The 26257-nt window shown below is 36.9% G+C and overlaps 1 protein-coding gene across 1 annotated transcript in view; it reads left to right on the top strand.

The window, feature by feature from the left end:
• The window catches only part of GPR98 (G protein-coupled receptor 98), a 284088-nt gene that overhangs the window by 110522 nt on the left and 147309 nt on the right, over nucleotides 1–26257 (top strand). Inside the window, exons 76-82 of the mRNA XM_010578035.1 lie at nucleotides 1677–1919; nucleotides 4330–4737; nucleotides 5745–5929; nucleotides 7112–7361; nucleotides 7538–7677; nucleotides 9325–9485; nucleotides 11985–12085. Of these exons, the coding sequence (XP_010576337.1) occupies nucleotides 1677–1919; nucleotides 4330–4737; nucleotides 5745–5929; nucleotides 7112–7361; nucleotides 7538–7677; nucleotides 9325–9485; nucleotides 11985–12085 (1488 nt within the window). The remainder of the gene's footprint in view (nucleotides 1–1676; nucleotides 1920–4329; nucleotides 4738–5744; nucleotides 5930–7111; nucleotides 7362–7537; nucleotides 7678–9324; nucleotides 9486–11984; nucleotides 12086–26257) is intronic.

Genomic DNA, 26257 nt, shown 5'->3' with positions numbered 1-26257 from the left:
ATTTCTGAGTGTCTTAAAATCTGTCACTGTGCACATCCATCTTGTGAGCAGTGAAGTTCAATTTAGCAGCCATCATCCACTAAAGCCATTTAGCATTTGTCAGTTGAGTATGCCTAAGCCTAAGAGCCTTGAGAGGCCCAGCTGGCACTCAAAAATGCAGACGTCATTGAATTAACACAAAGCACCGCATTCAGTCATTTTTATTGAAAAGAGAAGGAAAAAAATATTTCTGTGTGAACACCTAGTGTTTAGAGTAGTCCCTTAAGAAAGGAAGGATTAATGTTTGCCATTCTTTCGGAATGGAGAGTTTGAAACTTGACAAGAAAGTACCCTAACAGCCAGGCTAGTGGCAACGCTGAGGTCTGGGGAATGGAAAATGACAAGATAAGAAGGTTTCCATGTTTTTTCTGACTACATTCTAGAAAATAATGCAAACTGGACGATGTGGGAATAGTGATTTCCCGCTAGGGAACAGGGTACATCCTCTTGGTTCAGTAAGAGGACCATTTTCCTTCTTCATCTTCAGATGTTATTTTTACATTACAGAGCCAATGAATAAAATATATACATGAGTGGGGCACAGGCTGCCTTGCTGAGTAAACTGGAATTTTGAACCTGTTTAGTCCAAAGGAGTGATATCATTATTTAATGACAGCAGTGCAGCAGCTGCAGAGACATGCAGTTGTGCCACATGAAGCACAAGCCTGTGCCACTCTAACAGGTGCTAATGGAAGGCTAAATTTCCCTCTGGCATTCCAGTAAATTTGTGCCTGTCATCAATTAGTCAAGATCATTCCATTTAAAGAATTACTTAACAACAACTCAATTAAAAATATATGCTGTTTAACCCTCCAAATATTTCCTAATTCTTCTTCCAGTTCTTCTTCCATAAGATAGCTTATAAATTAGTAACAAATACATTATGAAATGATGGAGTAATAAATACATTCAATAAATATTTTACATTTTTTAGGGCATATGGTATGACATATTCTAGCTTTTGAAAGTTTTTACTTAGTCAGCTGTACTGACTTCATTACCTAGGAGCTAAATCCTGCTTTCCTAGAATTAAAGTAGGATTTAAAAAAATCTGGAGCTGAAACAAAAAGCTATATTTACTAAAAAAAAAAAGGTCTTCAATGATCATCATTTTTTGGTAATGCTATTGTCTTGTAAAGAACTACTTTTTTTTCCCAAGTTTGCTGCTTCACGACTCCATGTAATAGATACAAATAACATATTTCCAATGATTTCTGGAATCTTAGCAATCAGATTTCTACTTCTAAACATGTTATGTTTGTATTGTAGGTACAAAATCAAAGATGAGGCAGAATGTCATACTGTAATTTAATACTGCTACCTTATTTTCAATAAGCAAGCATTAAGAATGTAGAATTGACTAGGCTAATTCTTTGATATATGAACACTAAAATTCAATAGTCTGTATTTCCAGAATAACAGATTTCTCTATATCTTAAGCCTCACAGAGTGGTGCCTGTTACAATATTATGTTTAGGTTATACTTCATTGTACTTACTGCACATTTCAGGAAGCATGTTCGTGGTAAGTGTTAGTACAAGTAATCCATTGTGCATACAAAATAATATATATATTTTTTAAAGCTGAAAGTAATTAGTAGGTCTTATAATGATATGAAAATCATTTCTTGTTTACAGATACCTGAATTTGAAACATATTTTTTTGTTGAGCTGTATGCTGTAAGCACAGGAGCTGCATTGAACAGCAGTGCCAGATTTGCTTTTATAACAGTCCTTGAAAGTGATGCTCCTCGTGGTTTAGTATATTTTGCTGTGGGATCTCGTTTTGCTGTGGCTTATAAGAAGACAACTTTAATCAGTCTACAAGTGCTTAGAGATTCTAGTACATCCGTAACCACAATGGTCAGCTACAGCATGCAGGTAAGACTTGTATTATTATTTTTATTATTTAACTTAATTTTAGTATTATTTTTGTCATTAAATCATTGTTCATTCTCTAAAGTGACTGTAACTAGCATTTCTTCAGGAAATGGTCAAACATTTGCTGGGCCTATATGGTCTGGCTTCTTTGGTTTTCCCTTAGTAAAAAGACCTTGTTCTTGTTGCATTGTCAAGAGTGATTTTGTTCATAGTACCTTCCAGTAACCTCAAAGACCACGGTCAGTCAGGCATTAAATACATTTCTTTCTTTGTTCTAATGTTCTTATGAGACTCCAGTTTTTGAGGCTTCTTTCTCTGAAGTTTTTATCATGATGAGTATGACTACAAGATTCAGATATCAACACGCTTGCTGTGTTAGATCACACATTTATTGTTACACAGAGCACACTTAGGAAAAGAGAGAGAGAACTTTCATCACATTTTATTCCATGTTCTTGAAGTACTAAAGTTGAAAATTGTTCTTCTGAATGAAAACCTCATGTTCTATAGTCAGTTTTATCATCCCCATTCATTTTTGTTACGTTTACAGCTGTAACACCAGGCTCTTCTAGCTGTTGAGCCTTTTATCTCTAAATGAGTACCTCATTATTATTGACAGATGATGAAGATTCTTCTTTGGCAGAAGTAACACAGCTGCAAAAACTTATTTCCTTCCACTTCCTTATAGTTGTGAATCCAACATCAGGTCACAGGCTGCAAGAGGGATTCCTCCAAGCTTGCAATTGCATTGGAATAGTGCTTAGCCTGATCTACTTTGAATATGTGGGATTTTATGCCTAAAAGCTTTATTTTGGGGGAGGTTTATTGTAACAAGGCATTGTACTCACCTTTTATAACAAAAGGGTTTGCATTCTATTGTTATATTACATGCATATCTATTTTAACTGCTTAGGTTTACATGGTGTTTCCATGCATTTATTATACAGTAGCTGGGAATTGTTTTAGTTACATTGCGTGGTAACAAATTTTCATGTTCTTTCCAGCCAGGAGTTCATTATAATTTAGCTGTTAAATGGAGAAGAAACTGCTATTGCCTGATGTATATTTAAGCTAAAATATAGGGGGCAATTCCTTATCTGTTTGTATTTTTTACATAACAGCCCTTCTTTGGACATTTTTGGGTTTTGAGGGTGCATGGGCAAGTACCAAAGTTCTGGTACTATTGATACTTGTGAAATAAGAAGTCACGGCAGAAAGGAAGTGTGAGACACTAACTGGAAACAGATGTTTATCTCATTCCTACAAAGGTTTCTTAAACATTGTTCTTGTCACTAATGCTTTTATTGCCACTTATTTCCCTGTCTCCTAATTCTCAGCTGGAAGGGATAAACAAAAGGAAACTTCTCACTGGAATATACACAGATGATGCGATTGTGGTATAGAGCAATTTTGAACAGATACGCACTGCAATGATTTACCAAGTTGTCCAGTGAACTCAAAAAATGTCTGATTTATTCCATAAGTAAACTGATAAAAGCTAAATGTTTTCAAAAGGGGTCTAGTATTTCACAAATAAAAATCCTTGCTTTTTACAGTAGGAGACCAGTACTTAAGAGTCAGTATAAATCTGTACTTATTAAATGGATAGATACTATTGAAAAATCACACATTTGAATAATAGCCCAGAATGTTAGTTTCCACTTAAGGGAAGTTTATTATATTACCAGATACAATATCAAGGTTATGGCAACTGACATAAAGAGCAAGAATGTGAAGAATGAAATAGTATCTGCAAACCTCATGGAAGGTAAAAATAGTGCTGCTTCACAGGGAAATAAGGCCATATAGCATTCCTAGAGAAGTTCATCTGTCTGCCTTGCATGTGTGTTCTATAGTGTTTGCTTTGCCTTTGGACCTAAATGGATTGCTCTTCTTTTAAGTATTTATACTGGGACTGAAAATATCATGAACTGCTACTAGTTTGGGGACAGATTTCCAAAACCTTTGCTTTGCTTTTGTTTAGTTTTTATGTATCTGTAATGCTTGTCTATACCCCGAACTGAGGAACTTTGTGCTGCAGACATAAACCTACATCAATCCCTCTGGAATTCACCTTACAGATGTGCTAACATTTCTATAATATCTATTCATCCAGAAAAGCTTTGTGATTTTTTGTTCTGGAAAAGAAAAAGAGGGGTCCTGTTTACTGTTGACAATATGTATAAATCTTCCCCTAGGTTGTCACTGACTACAAGTGACAGATTGCTATTTCAGGGAGATATTTCTTTTAATGTAATAGTTGTATCATTCTTAACTGCATTTTGAAAGAGGACTTCTTTTTTACACATTTAAATTTTACCCATTTAAAATATGTGTGTTCTACAGCAGCTGGTTGTGAACAATTGTATCTATCATAATGTTACCTAAAACTCTTTTGGTTTGTTTTAAGGAGCTACAAAAACCTGAACCTATTGGTCGGACCTTCATATCTCCAGCTGTGGCAGGACAAGATTTTGCCAGATCTGAAGGTTTATTGACTTTTGAACCTGGACAGAGAAATATATTTCTGGAGGTGACCCTGACTCCAAAGACAGGATCTTTAAACCCATTTCCTAAACGTTTCCAGGTTGTACTTTCTAACCCCACAGGCGGTGCCAGAGTAGGTGACGTGTATGGTATTGCTAACGTCACCATTGTCTCAGATTTGGACTCCTTGCCAGTTTGGGGGCTGATTGATCAACTGCATCAGCCTCTTGATGACACCATTTTACGCAGAGTCCTCCAGAATCTGAATGTCAAAGTGGCTACAGAAACTACAGAAGAGCAGCTTACTGCTGTGATGCATATCATAGATAAGGTAAACCTTTCCTGCTCTTTCTTGAATGACCAAAGACTTTTATAATAAGAGTATAATAACATGTAGGCCTGTGATAAGATCAAGGTTAGCATCCACAGCAGTGACTCAGGGGCACAGGTTGCAAAGGTAAAAATAGAAGTTGTGAAGTCCCACAATCAAGGAAGAACTTCATCTGCCACTGGTTAGGATGGTGGCAGGAAATCAAAAATCAAATAGGTTGAAAAGAGCAACCAGTATTAATTTTGCGTATGTACCTATAGCTCAAGTTTTTCTGCTGTGCAAAATTTTCCTTTTGGTGCCCATACTTTCATAGAGCTTATTATGGTTTCTTGCTTCTGAGGCCACATCTTTACTGGTTTTAGCCCTGGCATAAGACAGTGAGGCTCAAGGTTTGCTCATATCTTCACAGCTGACTGCAGTCAACACACAAGCAAATCCTACCAGGGCCAGCTGGAGTCTGCTGTGCTCTTAACCAGGCATGCAGCTTGCCTTTTTTCCTGCAGTAGCTTTGGGAGTCGGGTTGGCAGGGTAGCTGAGCACTTCAGCATTGCACTAAGTTCTGTGAAAACTCTGGGACTAGTTTTACAGCTTTCTGGCTCTTCTGGACTTGTGGAGTAATGCACAGGAGCTGGAAAATGTTTAAATTCCTAGACACAAAGCAGTATAACAATATTGATGAACAACAGTTCATTTGTGATTGTTGCCATTTTGACACAGAAAACAGAAAATAATATAAAAAATTCTCAGGGCTCAATAATCTTTGATTTCTGAAAGAATGAAAAATGCCACATGGTTTCTTTAATAATCAAATCCCTATTAGTAAGCATATCTTTATGTAGTTTTGACACAGACTGCATGTCACACCTTGGCAGCAGTGATCAGAAGGTGGAAAAAATATTCTGAACTTTCAGAGTGAACACTGGGATAAAAATGGAGGTATTGCTAAACCATTCAACATGAGGAAATGTTATAAGCATAAAACGTTTGATTTCTTCTCCTCTCATTAGGTTACAGATGTAGGTGAAAAACAGTTACTCACTGATAAAAGTAGAAGTCTTTTCTATGAAATACTCTGTGCTCTGGCTAGCCCGAAACGCGAGGACACACGAGGATATAGCCTGCTTGCTGAGGTGACTGAGAAGTTTGCTTTTTCCCTGTTAACTGGCATAATGTGTGGATCACCAGGAGAAAGGTTAGTAAACTTGAATTCATAGTATGTTTTGGAAATACATGACAACTTACCAATATAGTCAAAATTTAAATGACATTTTTAGAAAAGGGACTTGTCTATCATCTAATATGTTACCTAAGTGAAAATGTGTTGCACTCTCACAATCTTGCAAAGCACTACCTTGGCACTGTGAGCTGGTGTCACAAATAACTGGTACACTGATAGGGAGTAGCTGTGGCAATACAAGTCAGGAGATCTGGGATGTATGAATTTACCTTTAGCTCAAATATTGCCTGGAAAAGTATTCATTTATCTTACTGAGAAAATATTATGTAAATGTATGATGGAGAGCTATGTTCTAACACTTAGATGAGAGTAAGTAACCCAAAATTTCTACTGGCATTTTGTAATTTCTGTGTGCTTGGTTTTGCTCACTTGAACATTATTTTAAAATTGCTAGTTTTGTCTGCCAGTGCACAATACCCTGTGGTCAGGCTAATGGACAGGGGAAATAGGTGACTGCAGAAATAGATGACACTCTTTCGTGAGATAGGTGGTTTTAAATAGTGGGTTTCTCCCACTGTGAATCTATTAAACAACTGGTAGTTGAATTTAGGAAAAAAAACACAAAGCAAACCAACTTTTTTTCACTCAGAAAATCAGCATAGTTTAGATTTCTATCTCATCTTCTTTTGGAGATGTAACTTTTCTTGCCATTTCCTAAGTTGTAGGGATTATGAGGCCCATCTCAGCCAAATGACAGTAAATGGCATAAATATAAAAAATATCCTGAACAGAGTCAGAACTTGAAAGTTCAAATTCTTTATTCCAAGTTTTTTTGCATCATCTGTTGGGAAAAAGAGGTAAAGCAAAGTCATCCATTTTAATGCCTCTCCTTCTTGTAGACTCATCCTCTACATGAAGTTATAAAGATGAGTATTATGATAACCTACTTTACTACGGTGGGATTTTGGTTGCAGGTCATGGTGAGCAAAACCCAGAAGGGAGATGGAGAAACTGAAATGCATAATTCAGCCCCTCTTTTTTTCACAGAAACTGAAACTGTCTGTCAATTAAATGTCATAAAGCCTAAAAATGATGGAGGAATAAAGTATTAATTACAAATACATTTTAGAGTCGTTCTGTGAAGAATAGTGAAACTTAGTTCCACTTACCAGCCCTATGGGTTTTCCATTTCAACAGAGGGAAAAATATCCTTGACAGCTGCCCCTACATTGCAATAATGGCTCACAACTGGTTTCCTCAGCAAATCAACGGACACAGATTTGATGGAAAAGATGGGGATTCTATTCAAGTACCTGAACATTTACTAGACGTGTCTGTTGTGTTATCACCTCCTCAAGAAGAGAACTGTGAATCTGTACAGTTTACAGAATACAGCAGTCAGCAGTGGTTCCTTACTGGAGATAAAGAACTTGCCCTGAAGAACAAGGTTTGAAGATAATGCAATTTATTTTTTCAATAAAGTATTTTAATTTAGATATTGCTCAAAACATCTTAAATGTATTTAAAATAATGTGAACATTTTTGTGTGTATCTGATTAAAATGAGCACTGACTGCTGAATTTTAATATTAAATTTGTATTTACGTTGTACGTGTTGTTTCAGGTTTTCTCTATGAGTTTGAAGGGTCGGAGTTCACACTCTTTGAAAGATAACAATGAAGTCATTTATCGGATTTATGCTACAGGAAGTCGGATTGTTCCACACAAGTCTCTATGTCTCCTCTGGAATCAAGTTGCTGAAAGGTTATTTTATTAATCTGTTTAGTTTTCCAGTTTCTACCATGAACCTGTGAATCTGCCTGAGATGTGATAACTCCAATTAGATCATTTGCAAGTATAAAATTGATCCATTTCCTATCTGTCTTTTTTCCTTAATTTTTCTGTCCTTTGTATTATTTTCCATATAATAAAATGCATAGTTATTCTAGCTGAGACATTTCTCAGACTTCCACTTTTGGCTTTTTTCACCGAAATAGCATTTAGATTATGTAATGATGTGTTAGGCAATGCTGACAAGCCATAAATCCCAGAATTGCATCCCTTCATTAATATTAATAACTTTGTACTCTGTACAGTTGTTATCAGACAACACTTTAAGTCCATTCTTACAAAAGTAAAGAATTAAACCTGCATCTCTGGTATTGCTTCAAGTCACTGGCTCAGAATTTTCCTAATTTGCTAATATCCACTCTTTTCTTTGGGTCTGTAAAAGACACTGTGTAAGTGAACCAAAAGAAAACTGTTAAGGGGCAGACTAGGGATTTTTCTAGACCAGTGTCCTGTCTGCAGTGGTGGCTGAAAGTAAATGCCCAGGGAAGACTAAGATCAGGACAAGCATAAATAGTGTTTCCCCTAATAGTATTCTCTCCAGTGACATTATGAGCTGAATGTGATTTTCGGTATTTCGTACCCCACATGATTTGTCTACCACAAAGTTGTCTATTCTTTCCTTGCACTACCCAGAATTTTAGCATATCTTTTGACAATGAACTCTATAGGATAATTACTTCTTAACAGAAAAGCCATCTCCTGTTGTTTTTTTTATAATATTGCTGCTACTAGCTTAAGTCGGTGTCTCCTGGTTTTTAGAAGAAATGGTAAACTGCTGATCATTTTTCATTCTTGTTGCTACTCATACCATTGCAAACCATGGAATAAAGTTTTGTGTATATGCTCTTCAATGCCCCATTATTCGATTAACCTGTGTCCTTCCTGTTCACACAGTATAAATGAATTTGGAGAGAATTATGTTCTGTATACTGCTGAGATTAGTTAGTTTAGATATTATTTCATTAGACTGACTGGATTATATCCATCTGTCACTGATATAAACTATTTCTCTTCAGAAAGGAGTTGCAACAGAATTTACCTGTATGCTCTCTTTTAATCTAGACACTATATCACTGAGCAGACGTGATTTCCACTAGAAATGGCTTAGGATGTCACCTGTAGTATCCTTTTTCAAATTCAGTTCAGCAATGCTGAAAGAAAATGAAACATTAATTTTAGTTTCAAAACAACAAATAGAAGTATAAAATGAAGTGTTCTCTATAATGGGGTAAGGTATTGTGCAAGTTAAGTAACAAACTATTTGAAAAACCAGGCAGACCTGTAAATCCTGCAGAAGTTTTAAAAACATGGCCATAAAAATTCCCTAGTGGAAAACAATGTTCATTGTCATATATTTACAAATTTTTTAAATCATAAAAGTAAAAAAAAGCTATATTTTAATTTCATGTAAATGTGCTGTTCTGAGAATGGCACCTGTAAGATTACACAAAACACCTCTGCGATCATTTAGAAAACTTGTTATTTCAATAATTTTCAAGCCTGCTTACCATGTAAATTACACAAGTCCATTTCCAACTTTGTGAATCTTTTGTTCTGCAGCTGGCTGTCTGATAGCGGCTTCTGCAAAGTGGTTGATGACACGTCAGACTATGTGGAATGCTCTTGTTCTCATATGTCCATTTATGCAGTTTATGCCCAAACAGATAACTTGTCTTCATACAATGAGGCTTTTTTCTCTTCTGGATTCATCTGCATTTCAGGTCAGTTGATTTAGGACAGTTTTATTCATTAATAACAACTGATGACCAGTAAGACTGACTGATTTTTAGTGATTTTAGTAACTGATGACAATTTTTTTATTTGGAGGGGTGTTGGAGGAGTGTTAACTAACTTCATGGTATTAAAGTTGACATCTGGTCCGGTATTTGTACACTGACAAATTTTGCCACTGAAAAAAAAAGTCCAGCAAAGAAATATGTTTCCTTTGAGTGTTTTATTGAACCATACAAAAGAGAAATACGTCATTCATTTGGGGGAAGAAACTTAAAAATCCTGAATTCACCTGTGTCTCTAGCAGCAGTACAGTTGTCCTCTTTGTCAAATCTTTCAGATACTTTTCTACCTGGCCTGAAAGCTCTTTGATGATTTTAGTTGCCAGTTTATACTCAGGAGTGGTAACTTGGAGGGAGATATATTCCATATCACACATGTAGAGCTCCATTACAGTCTGCTGCCTAACTGGTACCTAACATCTTCGGAGCAGCCTGAGAGTTTAACCTATGAGGATCATGACTCACTTCGTTGACAGCTACGATAGCATTTGCAGAAGTCCCAAAATGTCAGACAGGAAGTAGGAGATCTAAGTTTTAAACTCTGCTTGGCTTCTGAAGGAAATGAAAATTACATCTTTCACGTGGGAATCAGTTTCACTATTATGTTGCAGCCAATCCCAGATGAAAGTAAATTTTTCTTCCTGTTTTGATAGGCAGTGTGCAAGCAGGAACCATAGAGTAACAGGGTCACTGAGAAGACACACTAAAGGGATTCTTAGTTTGACCTTAAGGCACTTAAATGGGGTTCTCGGTCTGCTCCTTGTGAGGTTTATGACTTCTATACTAGGTCATCACTGTATAAGTAACAAAAACAATGCAAGCAGCTAAATCCCCTATTTATCCCCTCTCAGCAAGCTGCCCTAACAGACTAAAGCTAGGCTCCTTAATTGTTTTGAAACTCTAGCCATAAAAAAGAAGACAAAGGAAGAGAAGAAAACCCTCTAGTTTTCACCTACTTCATACAAATTGATGGTTTTATTTAACAATAATGAAAGACATTTTTAGCAGATAAAAATAAGCAGGTTTTAAAATATGGTTCAGCTTCTAATTTAGATTGTGTTAGTGAAAGTTAAAAAAAAAAGACAAACTATAATAAACAAATGTAATTACTAGTTTACAGAAAAAAAAAGTAAACTGATGAGGCGAATATGCCATAGAATGCAAAATGCTATAGAAACTGAAGAAAAAAAACCAATACAAAGTAATCTGTAGAAACTGAAGCCAAGAGAAATATTTTGCTGAATGGGAATCAATGAAGACTTACAGATCCTTGTTCAGCACTAGCTGTTTACTGTAGTCATGTGTCATAAGAATGTATTTTAAAAATTAAAACAGTTTAGTCTGGTTAAGTGTTTGCCTTGAATATAACTGCTATGCCTTTCAGCTTCTTTGGCTGGTTGAAGGTGTTTCCTTACATGATTATATATTTAAATCTAGTGATTAACAAATTGCTTTAGATTAAAGAGCTATAAAATTATTTATTTCTGTAATATCTCCACCTTGGTGTGAAAAATAAATAAAATAGCACAGTAGAGTGAAATAGAATATTATTATTTCTGAGGTTTTCTTATGTAGGTAGTTATATAAATATCACTAGCTAATTTTTGAAATGTTTAGAAATTATTCTTTCTACAATGATTTCTTAATTCCTATCTTACAAATACTTGTAGTTGAGCAACCAGTCTATCTCAAGAGAGAATAAAAGATCTGCCTTAAGTATCCAAATTCCTGCCCTTCTTGGGGTGTGGAAGTGCACAAACAATTATCTCTAGATGAACTTCAGCAGTGTTTTCCTTAGTGGCTCAGCTTTCCCAGGGCCCTTCTTCCAAGAACTACTTACTGGTAGGCAAGGGGCCCTTCCCACTTCTGTTCATGTTCACAATGAATTACTGAAATGAAAAGTGGTGTTATTCTTTCTGAGTACTGCTATAATAGATTTCTACACTGAATGCAGATGAAATGGCAGACTGGCTTTAGAAAGTTATAGCTATCTCCTAAAGCAGTGCTACCCAGCTGGAGGAAATTTTTTATTTATTCATTCCTAAAAGCATTTTTGGATGCAGTAATATGAACACTAAATAGTTGCCTTTGCTTTACATTTAACTATTATGACAATCATCCACATCATGCAGAAATAAAAAAAAAAAACCACAAAACTTTGCAAAAATGACTTGTTTACAATATGCAGTATTTTATCTCCCAAGCCTTTGTAAAAGTTAAATAGATGTTAGTACTTCAGTAAAAAATTCATGAATGATCCCAGTGTGAACCAAAGTGAACATATTCTCTCTGTAAGGTTTGCGTTGGGTTTTTTTGTTTGTTTTTTTAACGATCTATACCTTGAAGAGATCCAGCATTGTTGTTCTTATCTAGCATCGTATATTAGCCTAAGCTTTAAATTTCCTTTTTCTTTTTCTTTCTGTGTAGGTTTCACTTTGGCTATTATCTCCCACCTTTTCTGCACCAGGTGTGCAATGTTTGCAGCTAAACTTCTCACTCACATGATGGTTGCTTGTTTGGGTACTCAGGTAAGAAAAAAGGCTGAAGTCTCTAAGTGTAAATTAAATACATCTTTACTTTCCTTTTCCTCGCTTCCATGGCCATGTCTGAACAGACCTCCTTTTCTTTTCCACAACATAAACATATTTGGAAAATGTAAAATTTCAACACATGATACTTATAATTAATCCAATGTTCATATCCTGTGTTGGGAATTCAATTGAAATTATACATTTTCTGAAAATATTTAGAGAAAATTTATGGATGGTATAGCCACATGAGAAGATAGTCCTGTATGTGGAATAATAAATGTTTTGATGATGAGGTATATAACTGAGACAAAAGAGTTCCATCATTAACATCATTATTTATTAAATAGATTAATGCCAGTAATCATAAATTCTGTGGGAAAGTTTGAAGTAGTAGATGATGAAAGCTCTTTTGCACTCTAGTATTTGTAGGAAGGTATAGTTATGAAAAATTTAAATAATAAAAGAGAATAAACTGTAGAAAGTCTTCCTAGTTCTTTCATACTGCTTCAAGTAGTAGGTAATAGAACGTCAGCAAAACGAAGGAACATATAAAAGGAGAATATGTCTCTCTGTCCTATAAAATATAGCTTCCTCAGCTTTGGTACATGTGGTAAAATGGAAAGCTATGAACAACCTTAAGTATCTCAAAATTACTTTATGGAAAGATTCCTTATGAAGGAGATTTTATGTAATTTTTAATGCTATAAAGATGATGTCAATAAAAATTTAAATATATGCTGAAGGCAGAAATGCTGAGAGAATTTAAGCATATTAGCAGGCAGGTACTTAGAGGCATGTGTCATATCAGAGAAATACACTGTAGATAATTGAAACAGCCCTGTGTTACCTGTAAAAGCTTAGCAACTGACATATCTCAGACAAGCTTTTGTATACTGCCATGGTTAGTACATAATTTTATTCATGTTACCTCATGATACAGTTCTTTGTTGTACAATGGAGTGCATTGATAATGTTCATTGCACAACTGGACTTAAAATATAAAGGGCAGGAAAGGTCCTCACAGCACTTCTAGTGATCACTGGATACCAGCAGGTCTCTTGCATCTTAGGGTATAGAAGTATTCTGACATCTCAGTTCTTGATTTTTGAGACACATACTTAATGTTTTTTAATAGTTCTGCGTAGTTACACAGAAAGCTAGTTTGTTCCAGGGTCCTGTAATGTGCATGGTTACTGGCATACAAATGTGCAGACTTAATTTGGAACACATAGCTCATAACACAGGTAAGGACTTGCATATGGTAATGTCTCAAGATTATACAAAACAAGATTGCTGAGATCTTTGCAGTGCATTTTACAGTTTAATGATAGATTTTGCAAAAGCTTCTTCTTTTTCTTTGCAGTGAATGTTGAATTGTCTGTGTTCCCAGAATCGTTTGGTATTTGCATATAATGGAACTATCCTTATCCATGTTGCATTCTTTCTGTCTTCAATAATTTTCCATTTCTTTGGCAATATGTTGCATTTCCATTACAGAGAAGCTTGTTTCTTTTTACAGTGAGTTTCTTTTTACAGAATTATTTTCTTTTTTTCTATAAGAACTCCTTACCAGGTCTTTTGGACCCATTAAAACATCTTAATTTACACACAGAATCACACAGAATGATTGAGATAGGAAGAGACCTCCGGAGGTCATCTTGTCCAGCCCCATGCAGGGACACCTATAGCCGGTGGCCCAGGACCATGTCTAGATGGCTTTTGAATATTCCTGAAGATGGAGACTCCACAAGCTCCCTGGGCAACCTGTTCCAGTGCTTGGTCACCCTCACAGTAAAAAAGTGTTTCCTAATGTTCGGAGGGAAGCTCCTATGCTTCAGTTTGTGCCTGTTGCCTCTGGTCCTATCACTGGGCACCACTGAACAGAGCCTGACTCTGTCCTCCTTGCACCCTCCCTACAGGTATTTATATAATTTGATAAACATCCCCCTGAACCTTCTCTTCTCCAGGCTGAACAGTCCCAGTTCTCTCAGCCTCTCCTCATAGGAGAGATGCTCCATTCCTTACTGATCTTGGTGGCCCTTCATTGGACTCTCCCCAGTATGTCCCTATCTCTCTTGTACTGGGGAGCCCAGAACTGGAGCCAGCACTCCAGGTGTGGCCTCACCAGTGCTGAGCAGAGGGGAAGGATCACCTTCCTCGACCTGCTGGGAACACTCTGCTGGATGCAGCCCAGGATACCATTGGCCTTCTTTGCAACAAGGGCACATTGCTGGCTCACCTTCAACTAGGTGTCCATAAGCACTCCCAAGGCCTTTTCTGGCAAGGTGGGTGGCCTCCAGCACATATTGGTGCATTCATTCAAGCAAAGTTAGTTTGCTATTTTGACACTGATTACATAGTTAAAATCATAGAAACGTAGAATCATTTAGGTTGGAAAAGACCTTTAAGATCATCGAGTCCAACTATTAACGTAACACTGCCAAGTCCACCAGCAAGCCATGTCCCTAAGCACCACATTGACATGTCTTTTAAATACCTCCAGGGATGGTGACTCAACATTTCTCTTAAGTCTGTTGCATATGTTTAGACCTATTGAGTAGTTTTGGTTGGAAGCCATCTCTGAAAGCTTTCTGGTTTAAACCCCTGCTCAAAGCAAGCCCAACTTAGGTCAGGTTGTTCAGGACCCTATCCAGTTGAATTCTGAGCACCTTCAGCACCCACCCACCAGCTCTCTGGGCAGCCTGGTCCAGTGTTTGACTACCCATTGTGAAAAGTGTCTCCCAAGATCTAATGTCAATTTAATTTGTTGCAACTTGTATCCATTGTCTCTCATGCTGTCAATATGCATCTGCAAGAAGTGTTTGATTCCCTCACTTCTAGGCATTTCTGTGAGGTAATTTATAACAGTGGTAAGATTTCCTTCTCCCACACTCTTAAGACTGAAGAGCCCCAGGTCTTCTGTGTATTTTGTGGTCTGAGTATCTTGGTGGACCTTGACTGAACTTGCTCCAGTGTGTCGGTCTCCTTCCTGTAGTGGAGATCTCAACTCTACCCAGATGTGGTCACACAAGTGCTGGAACAGAAGGAAGAATCACTTCCCTTTACCTTTTGCTAGTGTAAGTCAAACAGCAATACTAGGCTGCATTGCAACAAGGCATACTGCTGATTCATGGTCAACTTGCCGTCCACCAGAACCCCAGGTCTTCCTCTGCAGGTCTGCTGCCTTGCATTTGGCCCCAGCCTGTGCTGTTACATGGCATTATTCTGTCACCAGCTGTATGGCTTTGCATTTGCCTTTGTTGAGCCTTGTCAGAAGTCAGCCCATTTTTCCAGCCTTGAAAAGGCTGAGTTTCCTTTAAACAACAGCCCTACAGACCACTTGCACCCACATTTTTGGGAGCTCCTCAAACTTCCATTGTGTCCCTCTGTCCCATCATCTATGCCCAGATACTTTAAATAGTATCGGCCACTGTATCCCAACTCCGGAGGAGTGCCACTGGTGACCAGGCTCCAGCTGGACTTCATACTGTTGATCACAACCCTTCGAGCCTCATGGTGCAGGCAATTTTCCACTCACTTTATAATCCCTCTAACCAAGGCATGTCTCAGCATTTTAATGATAATACTGTGAATACCACAGAAACTGTGTCAAAGGCCTTTCTAAAGTTAAGGTAAACAACATTTGCTGCACTTGCCTAAGCCGGTCATCTCCATATGGAAGGAGACTGGGTTAGTCAGGCATGATTTTCCCTTCATAAATCTATGATGGCTGTTCCCAGCCACCCTCCTGTCCTTGCCCTAGGTACAGCTTCCAGCAGGATTTACGCTATAACTGCCCTGGGGACTGCAGTCAGGCTGGTCGGTGTATAGTACAGAGGTCTTTTTACCAGGAATTTAATGATTCATCTCTATGCCTAAAAGTCAATCAGAAAAAATAAATAAATATAAATTTTTTTATAAAAATAAATTGACACCTCATTGGTATAAGCAGCATTGTAAACATGGTATTAAAGGGTTGTTTTGGTAACTATCTGTACCTTAGGTGAAGAGTTGAGGCCTAACTTCATGTTCAAAGTTTTCAAAACCCCCAAATAAGTCATATGTTAGGTAGTATTCCAAATCAGAATTTATTGCACTTTGAGGCATTACTTGTGTGATCCGCCTTGGTTCTCAGTTTTGGTCTCATTACTTCATAAGATATCGTTACCATCCTTAGAGTTACTTAGCTGCAGTAGTAGTTAATGAACTTATTTACTTCTGAAGATACCCTGGTTTACTGATAGAATTTTAATTCCAGGTCTTAACAAGCTGCTAAACTCGTGTTCCTCCATTCTCAGTCCAGTGCTGCAGCTGTTTTGCTGTAAATGAATGTTACTCTGTCGCAAACATTTGCCAAAGAATGTATAGTCAAATCAGGTACAGCTATAGAAAACATTTCACTTGAACAGCATGTTCAGCTGAAATTCAGTTTTCATGAAGGTGGTCTAAGTCAACTTACTTCCAAGATATGTATGGAGGAACCTAAACAAAGGCATTTTTAAAGCTTGGCCTAGTGGGAACTAAAAAAAAAGTTGCTGCATTTTCTGTTAAATGTGTCTTTATTTAAATGTCATAAATATACCAGTTTTAAATTTTCATATACTGATGTGCAAGCGTATTGTCAATAGTATGCCTAGTCATTCTTACCTGCTGACAATTCCAGGTTTCAAATAGTAACTCTATTGTAATCTCATTGGTTTCTTCTCAACGTTGGGCAGGAACACAGGCATAGGCATGGGCATGGGTATGGCTGGAGACCAGCTCAGATAGAGACTAATGTCCCAGGGCTGAGCTTAAATAGAGCTGCTGGGCCTTGGAGGAGAAGGTGTAGGTGGAGACTCCAGCTGGGACTGGTCAGGACCGTTAAAGTGTATTAGTGCACTCAATGCCCTGACATAAAGGCAGCTTCTCTCATTTTTATGTTGATCTCTAGTAAGCATTTTAAGCAGGAAGGGAGGTTTTGAATGTCTTTGTTTTTCAATCTTTCTTCTTATAAATAGAAAAAGGTTTGAGAATTAGTAAAACTATATATAAAGAAAAACTATCTGAAAGGCATATACTTCATGGGTGCAAAAAATGAGAATCGTTAATGGACGAAAAGATTGCAGAAGGTAACAGATTAAGATAGAAAGGATTTTCTACTGAGGTATAAGAGCATGAAAATGCCATTATTACCTTTCCTTCTTCACGTACAAAAGTAATACTGAGAAGTCAGATATCTCTGGCTACTGGAATACTGTGCTTGGTTCAGGCTGCTGAAGGACTTGGAAAGTGGCAAGACTAACTTCAGCTTGGGCCCACAGGCTTTTCTGTCTGCTAGCTTTTTTTTTGTTTAAATACACTGCATTTAAACTTTTATAGGAAATACTGATCTATGCAGAATAATTCTTGAGAACAGTTGCATGTGGTGTTTAAATATAGTAATTTAGTTTAATTACAGAGATACTGTTTAGAATGGTTCTAAGTCCTTTTGTTATTCATCCTCAGCCCCAAAAATCCATGGCTTTCCTGATCTCTTTTCCTTTTGCCATGCAATTAGTTAGTCTGCAAGTTTAGGACAAAACTTTTGAAAGAGGATTTTAGCAGGGTGACTGCTTAGCTAGTTAGCCAGCTTGGAGAGGAAGTAAAGACAGCTTGGCAGCAGCTGTTGAAGGAAAGAAAGTGGCTTTAAGGCAGAGTGAAAAGAGGAGGGGTATGTCTGACAAGGGTGAACTGAACTACTGTGCTAGCTGTGCTGAACAGCTGAAGGAAAATCTTTATACGGTTACTTGTGTTGTGATATGTTGGCATATGTTCTGCCTAGAGAGAGCTAGCCTGATTAGGAAGCCTAAGTTTAACAGATAAGTCTAAATAGAAGATGTTTATATAGCTATACCCACCTACAAGTATTTGGACAGTATACGTATGATTAGATATTTACAATACAGTTAGAAGTTTTGTGGTTTTGCTAACCAGTGACTCTATATAAGAGAAGTTATTTAAGATAGTTTTAACTGAGAACTTAATACGTGAAAATCAGCATTTAATAATTCCTAGTTTAAATACAAGGAAAATGTTAATACTTTGCACTTTTATCTAGTAATATTTAGCCAGTAGTAAACAGTGGATTCGTATCTATTAGATCTCAAACCACTCTAGAGAATGAAGGAAGCTGGTGTTTCTGTGTGCTGTTGTATTTTTACCAGAAAAAAACCTAAGAAGCTTTTCAGGTTATCTCCCTTCTTTTATACATACATGAATAATTAGTTGTCCTCTAATAACTGCACTGCATGTTTATTAGGCTTGTATTTTTTGTCGTTGTTGCTAGCAGTGCACTAATTACTATTATCTATAGATGGCAGTCAAACCTTTTCAGCACGTTGCTCAGAGATTTGCTAATCCAAGGCTGTGCCTGCTTTGTGGTTGCTCACAATAATTTGTTACTCTGTCAGTGATGAGGAATGGTGATTCACAATATTCGATCTTCATTTCATTCTTGGTGTGTGTAGAGCTTCCAGCATTAATGGAGCATTTGTAAAGCATTCAAGAATGGATGTTTCACCAAGTGTTTGGTGAAACTCATTGGAAAGACATAAAAAGCTAGATATTTGTTAAACATTTCTTATTCCTTTCCATTCTGATATTTACTCAGAGAATCATGATGTCTCCAACAAACATTATTTCTTGAATCAGTACTTAGTCATAGTACTTTGTTTGTTTGTTTAACCAGCATGTTACAAGTTCATGCAACAATACCTTAAATGTACAAGGGAAAAAATTACTGGGCTGAGATTTTCAGGTTTGGAGTAAATCGAGGTGAAGATTTGTGTATTTGAAAAATTAAAGTATAATGAGAACATACTTCACAGTGTCTCAGCACAGTAATACTAATGTCTCAGTACAGTAATACTAATCAATAAAATTCTCCTTTTCAAAAAAATATAAACCTAGATTGCAATCTTAATAGGAACCATTGCTTATGGCTCCCATGCTTTGCCTGGGAATTCCCAGGCAGAAATACATGAATAAGCACTTTGTATGTGGCTTCTGCATGTGTACTCAGCTTGATGCATCTTGTCCACATTAAATTTCAGTGTGCATAGGCCATTTCCACAGCACATGCTGAGTATTGCAAATGACATGGAGATGTGCTAAGTTCTCCATTCAGATTTTTCATGTGTGTGCTGCTGAGCTGCTCTGTATATGTGCAGTAGCTATGTCTCTGGAATATTTGAACATTCCCAATCTGTTTACAGCAATAATTGTGTACAAATGGCCTGCTATTCTTCTGGCCAGCAATGCAAAATTAAAGTCTAATGGTCAAATAGAAAAAAAGGCATATGAGGAACTGTGTCATCCTATTTTTCTTAAACAGTAAGTGTATATTTTCTAATTTGACCAGTCCTCAAGCTACAGTAGCATTTAGCATCATCATCCATCACTGTAATATCTGTAATAATTACCAAGCTGGCAAGCGAAATTCATCCTACCATTGACTTTGATAGAAATGCATGATGATTTATACTTACTGTGTTTAACTGTTTGAAAGCTGTGCATTATTCAACCTGAGCAGAAATACAAACATACATGTCAGTTATGTTTTTTAAGAACAAATTGTGCAAGCAATCCTAGTTTAAAAAAATTGTTAAACATTTATTTGAAAATTATAAACTACAGCCGTGCTAGAATTGTTGTTTTATTATTTGGACTTACTCAGATTTGGAGGAAGATTGAAAACACAATTCTGCCAGAACTAAGATAAATTTTTAAAATGTCATGAAATCTCCAAGAGATGGTGAAGGAGCAGGATATGAATGAATGATCATGTCGCTTCGGCCATTGTATGGAAGTGAAGCTTCTGCATTAACTGTGAAATGTTGCTTCTGCTGTATTGTTAATCTTAACCCTTCTCTTCTGAAATAGATGAATTCTCAGTTTCCCCCATACATAATCAAAACCCCAAAGAAATTGTCATATATACCTGTATAGGGGGAGCTTGCAAAGCATATTCCAGGATGAGGTGGGTAGAGTGATCCTCTGGTACCATTCCCACAGGAGCAGCTCATGCCAGTGAGTGGTTGAGTCCCTGCCTCCCTCCTGGCAGTAGAGAGTAGGCTTCATGTCAGTTCAGTCCTCCCTTATGGTAAGCCTGTACTTTTTATTCAGCTGATGGGAAATACTAATTAAAGGGCTGTTTCTGAAGGAGTCTGATGCAGGGCTTCGCTAAACTCTCTGTCCATTTGAAATATGAAACTCTTATGGAATAGGAAACAACAAATATTTTTATGCATTACTATACAGTTAGAGCCCAGTTGCCCAGGATGAGGGAATTTGCTTTAAAAAACCTAATTGTCTTTGAGGACAACTAGGCCTGAGATTTCTTTGCTCTGATTTACTTGCTGTAGCTGACAGCAGTAAATAATGCTGAACACGGTACCATCGGCCCTTCATGAGGCTCAGCAACACATAAGGTTTGACAGGGCACAGAGGAAACAAAAGAGAACTGGACCCAGTGATCCAGAATTGGTGGTCACTCCAGAAATTCAGCTCTATGTTAGTGTGTTTTATCCTGTTACTCTTCAATGTGAAGTGTTTCAATAAGAAGAATGATGAGTAGTAGGTAGTCTTCTTCCACCCTTAATGTCAGTGTTCCTATCTTTGGGATAATAATGTCTAAAATTTCTCATTTAAAGAAGGAGAGATTCTACAGGTGTTCCTAATGGAAAGTGGAAAAGATTTCCATTTCTATTAGAGGAATATTGTAACTTATTCAAAAAAACTGGACATTCTTTGTGTTTTGGATTATTTGATATCATTAAATTGATCAGAACTTTTCTCAGATGAGTACTCAGCCATTAACTCCTTAGGTGGGATATCACAATGGATAGATTTCTTAAGGACGTTATGCAATCTCTCTGTCCCTGCATGATTCTGTTAAGACAATTGTGGAATATTCCATTCATCCTGGGTAAGTGAAGTTTCCATAGGATAGGCAGATTTTCCTGCTAAGCCTTTTGATGTCATATTTCCTAATAAGGGAAGACAGCCCTTCTGGTAATCATTTGATCTCACAGGAATAATATTCTTGCAAGTCCTGCTTACATTACTTCCACAGAGGCTGGGATCACACTCAAGAATCAGCATTAGACTTCAGCTGATCCCACAATTTAATTAGCTGATCAAATACAAGAATGACAATTATTTTTTCCAGCAACTTTTTCTGTATTTACAGGGAATTTTCATGTTGTAGTAGAAGGGTAGAAAAATTAGTTTAAATTGCTGCATCTGTGTTAAAATTTGAGTTCTGTACAGCATAACTAGCTAAGACATTTGTTGGTGATGTCAGAAGGGAAAGATGCATCAATGTTTGTGTAGGTAAGGTGCTTTCACCAGTTCCTTACATGACTTTGTATGATCACAGTAAATAAATGTTACTTGCTTTGCAACAACAGTGATGCTGTTCCAGGGTATGAGATGTATATTCCCTAGTCCTGCTGATAACATGTTCCAGTATAATACAACATTTAGTGATTTCTTGGAATCTCACCTAATTTCTTTGTTACCTTTGCAAGAAGAATTAGCACCTAAACCTTTCCTCCCAGTGACTGTGTTAGTAGGTTTCATGCTGAATTAGTTAATTACTTATTAGCTGATTTTAGTCATTCCCACCAAGTCAGAGCACAGCGTTAAGTTCATGCAGCTTCTTTCAGAAGCAGTTTCAACCTAGTAATAAGTAGAACTGTTGGGGGATTAGTTTACATAAAAGACAATTTCATAGTACAGTAATCTAAACTTAATGCTTTTATAGCAGAGCAATACAGTTTTATGATCAGTAAGGCTCTGAGGGCCCATCTCTGTTACATTATGTTACCACTTGTGAGTCTGCAATATCCAAGAAGAATCAGGTAGTCAAAGCTGGAGCTAATCAGGGTTTTGTAGTAGAAGAAATTATCATTTATCTCCAGATGTCAGTGACTTTATACGATGTATTGATCATATATATACACACACATTTTAAATAAGTATATAAAGTGTCCTCAGGTGATAGATAAGGTGTATGAGGTCATTTAGAATCAGAGGGTCAAGAAACCCTCATCTCAAGCAGTGGGGCACCCTATCATCAACATAGGTATTGTACATAATATAATGGTGAGGAAGGACTGTTCCCATAATACAACAAGCAGTTCGTTGCCCTGATCACCTAAACGTCATGTGAGGAAGAGGGAAGAGTAGCTTACCCACAGGAACCTTATTGCAGCATCTTTCCCTTTTTTCCAGTAGAGGGAGTTCCATCAGATGTCAAATTGCTGTGTTTCTGAGAGGCTTGATATAAACATGATGCCATCTGCAGATACTTAAAGCTAAAGCTCAGGCAAAAGTAAAAGGCAATGCAGATGCTGTAAGAGCAGTTCTTCAAGGTCTCAGTCTAGGCAGCGTGGAGATGTAGCAGCAGCTGAAATACCTCTGTTCCATGAAAAGAGGGCAAGAAGAAGTGCTCTAGTAGTCATGGCCAGGTGATGAGGCATGTAAGAAATAAATCTGAAATACTCATATAATTTAAATTTTATGTAACATTTTTTCATCAACAAACACAGGATTTTGGTCTCTCACTGATAACTTATCACTATGGCAGTACCCGTATATTTCTACTTTTGCTATTCGTAAGGATAATGTTACTTTACCACCCTTGTTCACTTTTCTGATGTTGAGTCACCATGTAGTGTTAATGCACAGGCTGTTAGTATCTTCTTATAGATTATCTGCTAGTGTTTGCCAAAACTCAGATATATGAGCAATACTATAACATATGTTAGAATGCTGTTACATTATCTCACACCTCCTGTCCTCATTGCAAACAGTCAAATGTTCTGTTTATCACTTTAAAGTATAAGAGTATGAGATTTCTATCAGCTAATGCCTTCCAGCTCTTTTTTCATTATACCCTATTTTTTCCCAACATCACAAACAGTTGGGGACCACACACGGAGAGGAATAGACGGCAACATTCCCAAGTTGCCTATTCATTGCTTTTCTCTGTATCTTACTGTGAAGCAGGTTATACTGCTGCTTTTCTTTGCTTCATGCTTTTCATTGTAATTTTTCAACTCTTACTCCCATTTTCTGCCTCCTTTCTTCCTCTCCCTTTGTTCTGTCCACTCATGCATGCCATTCTGCTTTAATGAAAAGGTACATATCTATTAATTCTCCTAATTAGTAAATCTCCCATTGCTCGTTTCCCTGCTAAAGGCTTTCCTCAGCCCTGTCTTGATGGAGAGAACCTCAGCAGTTGCTGTTACCCATAAATTCAGGCCCTAGCAACAGCTGTGCAGTGTTAATCTGAAGTTTCCAAAACATTCTTAATTCAGCTTATCTTTTGGAGGAAGAAATCCATAGGCTTTCATGAACAATAGTGCCTCAATGGTTTTCCTCTACAGCTAATTAAATTATACTAACCATTGAAAGTTTAGCTTCTGTTTTTACTCCACTGCTGTCACTTTGTTTGCTTACTTCCATGTGCAAGAACATGTGCAAATGTATTTTAATAGGGTCTTTTTGTTTCCATTTTTGGCAGTTTTCTCATGACCTACATCTTCATATCTTCCAGGCAGCTCATGTTCCATACACAGTAGATTAACAAGTCCTTTTCAAAGCTTAATTGGATTAATTATTGATATACATGAAACCAGAGCCTGACCTTGCCAGATTCATACAGGAAGTGTAGTTTTAAACATATTGGGGTCCTGATTGCATTTGAAAATAACTGAATAAGATTTTCATAAATACCAGCTTACTAATGATTACAGTTAACTGTGATTAAATACACTTGTATAATTTTTGATAGTTTAGTCAGCGGGCTATAGTAGAATTTTATACACTGGTGGAAGTGATTTTGTTCACATGGTGATTTTTGCCAGTTGTATAGAAAGCGCCTTTTGAAAATAACATTATGTGGATTTATGAGAATCAACAAACAGGTCATAACACAAAGACAAGACAAACTGGTCATTTTGGTTATTCTTTTATTGTCCCATGTAGGTCATGTCAGTATTTTGTACTAAATAAAATATGATTTGAAACAAAGACACTAGTAAAAATGTAGATCTGAACAGACTGAAGAATGACCATGAAAACCATAAATGCTGGGAATGATGGTGAATGATCAGTGAAATAATTAATTAAGAGTTTGGGCTGTATATTAGGTGGAGGGAGAAACCAGGCGCGTATGAAGTATGTGTTCATGTGCAGAAAAAAAAAGGACTGATTGTGTTCAGTCATGAAAAAAGGCTTAAAAACCATGATGGTTGATCATAGACTATACTATATTTCCATAGTTCCATTTTATTGGTAATCTTTTTTATGTTAACGGATTTGGAAATTCAAGCAATCTAAAAGGTTACTTGCATAAGAGGACCTCATGTAACAAAATTGCAAAGTACATGACCCAATCATGTCACCTACTTCAAAACATTGCACAAAGCAGTTCAAACCCACTGAGGTGCTGTTTTGATGGGAAGCCAGTCATTGAAGATACATCATATATCAAATTCTGCTCAGTTCTTTCTAAATTAATAGCTAGGCAGCTGGTGGACAACCATTCATTCAAAGGAAATGAAGGAACCAGGAAAGCTCTTCTTGGAATAAGATAGATGGAAGAATAGAAACAACTTCTAAAACACAAGGCATGTGCATCAGTGGAAATTAAGTTGTGTGCCTGCAACATTTGCTGGGTATGATAGAATTTTATGTGTCTCTAGGAGAGAAGAGAGAGGGCAATAAGCAAACATAAGATGATTAACTACTTTGTTTTACTTCACAGCTGGAATGGGATAGGAATCTTTCCTTAGTTAATAATTGTGGGTCAGCTGGCCTGAAGTAACTTGGAAAGCACAGGAATTTGAAGTCTTAAGATTGGCTGTCTGTGAGTAAACAAACAGAATTGAATCAAATGAACATGCAGACATATCATCATTTACCCAGGTATATGAAATGTCTGCTCCACCCAAAGGATGGGTTTTCTGATGAAAATGTTGCTCCCCACCAATATTTATCCCTAGTCTTTGCACAGATAGTGTCCAAAGACGTACAGCATTTTACTGTGTCCTGCAACAGCTTTAGACAGATACTGCTCTAGTCCATGGTCTGATTGAGAACTGCATGTTCCAGCCAGTCCAAGCATAGATCTTTTACCACTTTATAGAAGCAGGTGGCAAACAGGGGACATCATACAAATGTTTTCACTATGTTATACGAGGTCAAGTGGATCCTCCTTACGTGTGCTTTTAGGGTGATTGTGCTCTACAGTGTCCAGGTTCAAAATCAGGAAAACTCAGCCTTGAAAGTAAGTTAGGAAATAATTTCTCTTTTTGAGACAAAAAAAAATTTCTAAAACAATAACTGAAGCCCTGGTTCATGATAGGTGACCTTTTTTTTTAATATGTTCCCACAATGAGAACAAAGCTGGGAAGAGAGGGGTCATGAAGTCATACAATGTAAATGTGTCCCATGAAGATACATCAGTCCTCTAAATCTAACATACACAGGTATTTTATCTTTCCACCACCTCTTTCATAGGTGTGCATGATTCAGCACAAAATAAGTGAGATGAAGATACAGAAATATATAGCTGAAAAGTGTAGATACAGAACTGTCTGTTCTATGTAAATTCACACTTAAAAGTGGCTCATAGTTACTGCTATTTGTTACTTCTGAAGTATTTTTAAAATATTGCAAGTTGTGCTTGAGTATAATCTGTGATCTAGATACAGTAGTGTACTTCAGTTAGAGACAATTACATGAACATTTTCAAAAGGTCTCCACAGGAGATAAAAGGCTGAGCTCTATAAGAAAATCTATCCTCACATTAAATCATGCTCTTTAATTGGTGCAGATCCTTGGAGTCTCTTACCTTGGAGCAGAGTTTTGGGTAGATGAGTGCTTAATGTGTTCCTAAACCCCCATCTTAGTGACTGCCAAGTCATTAATTCATTGCGATACACAGAGTTCTACCCTTGACGTGGGACAGGTTAAAGAGATCTTCATATATTAATCTTTACATTTTGTATAAACATGTACCTTGACTTCTACTTTATGCAGACCAATGTAGGGCATTAATACTTTGCAACTCATTATTAACTTTTAGCTGAGATCAGACATGATGGCAACTAATCATTTCAGGATAATTATTAGTTT

The sequence above is a fragment of the Haliaeetus leucocephalus genome, unplaced genomic scaffold, assembly GCF_000737465.1.
Source record: "Haliaeetus leucocephalus isolate CR32 unplaced genomic scaffold, Haliaeetus_leucocephalus-4.0 Scaffold598, whole genome shotgun sequence".
In the NCBI taxonomy this organism is placed as follows: Eukaryota; Metazoa; Chordata; class Aves; order Accipitriformes; family Accipitridae; genus Haliaeetus; species Haliaeetus leucocephalus.
The sequence above is the reverse complement of the archived record's forward strand: the minus strand, read 5'-3'. Positions and strand labels throughout refer to the sequence as shown.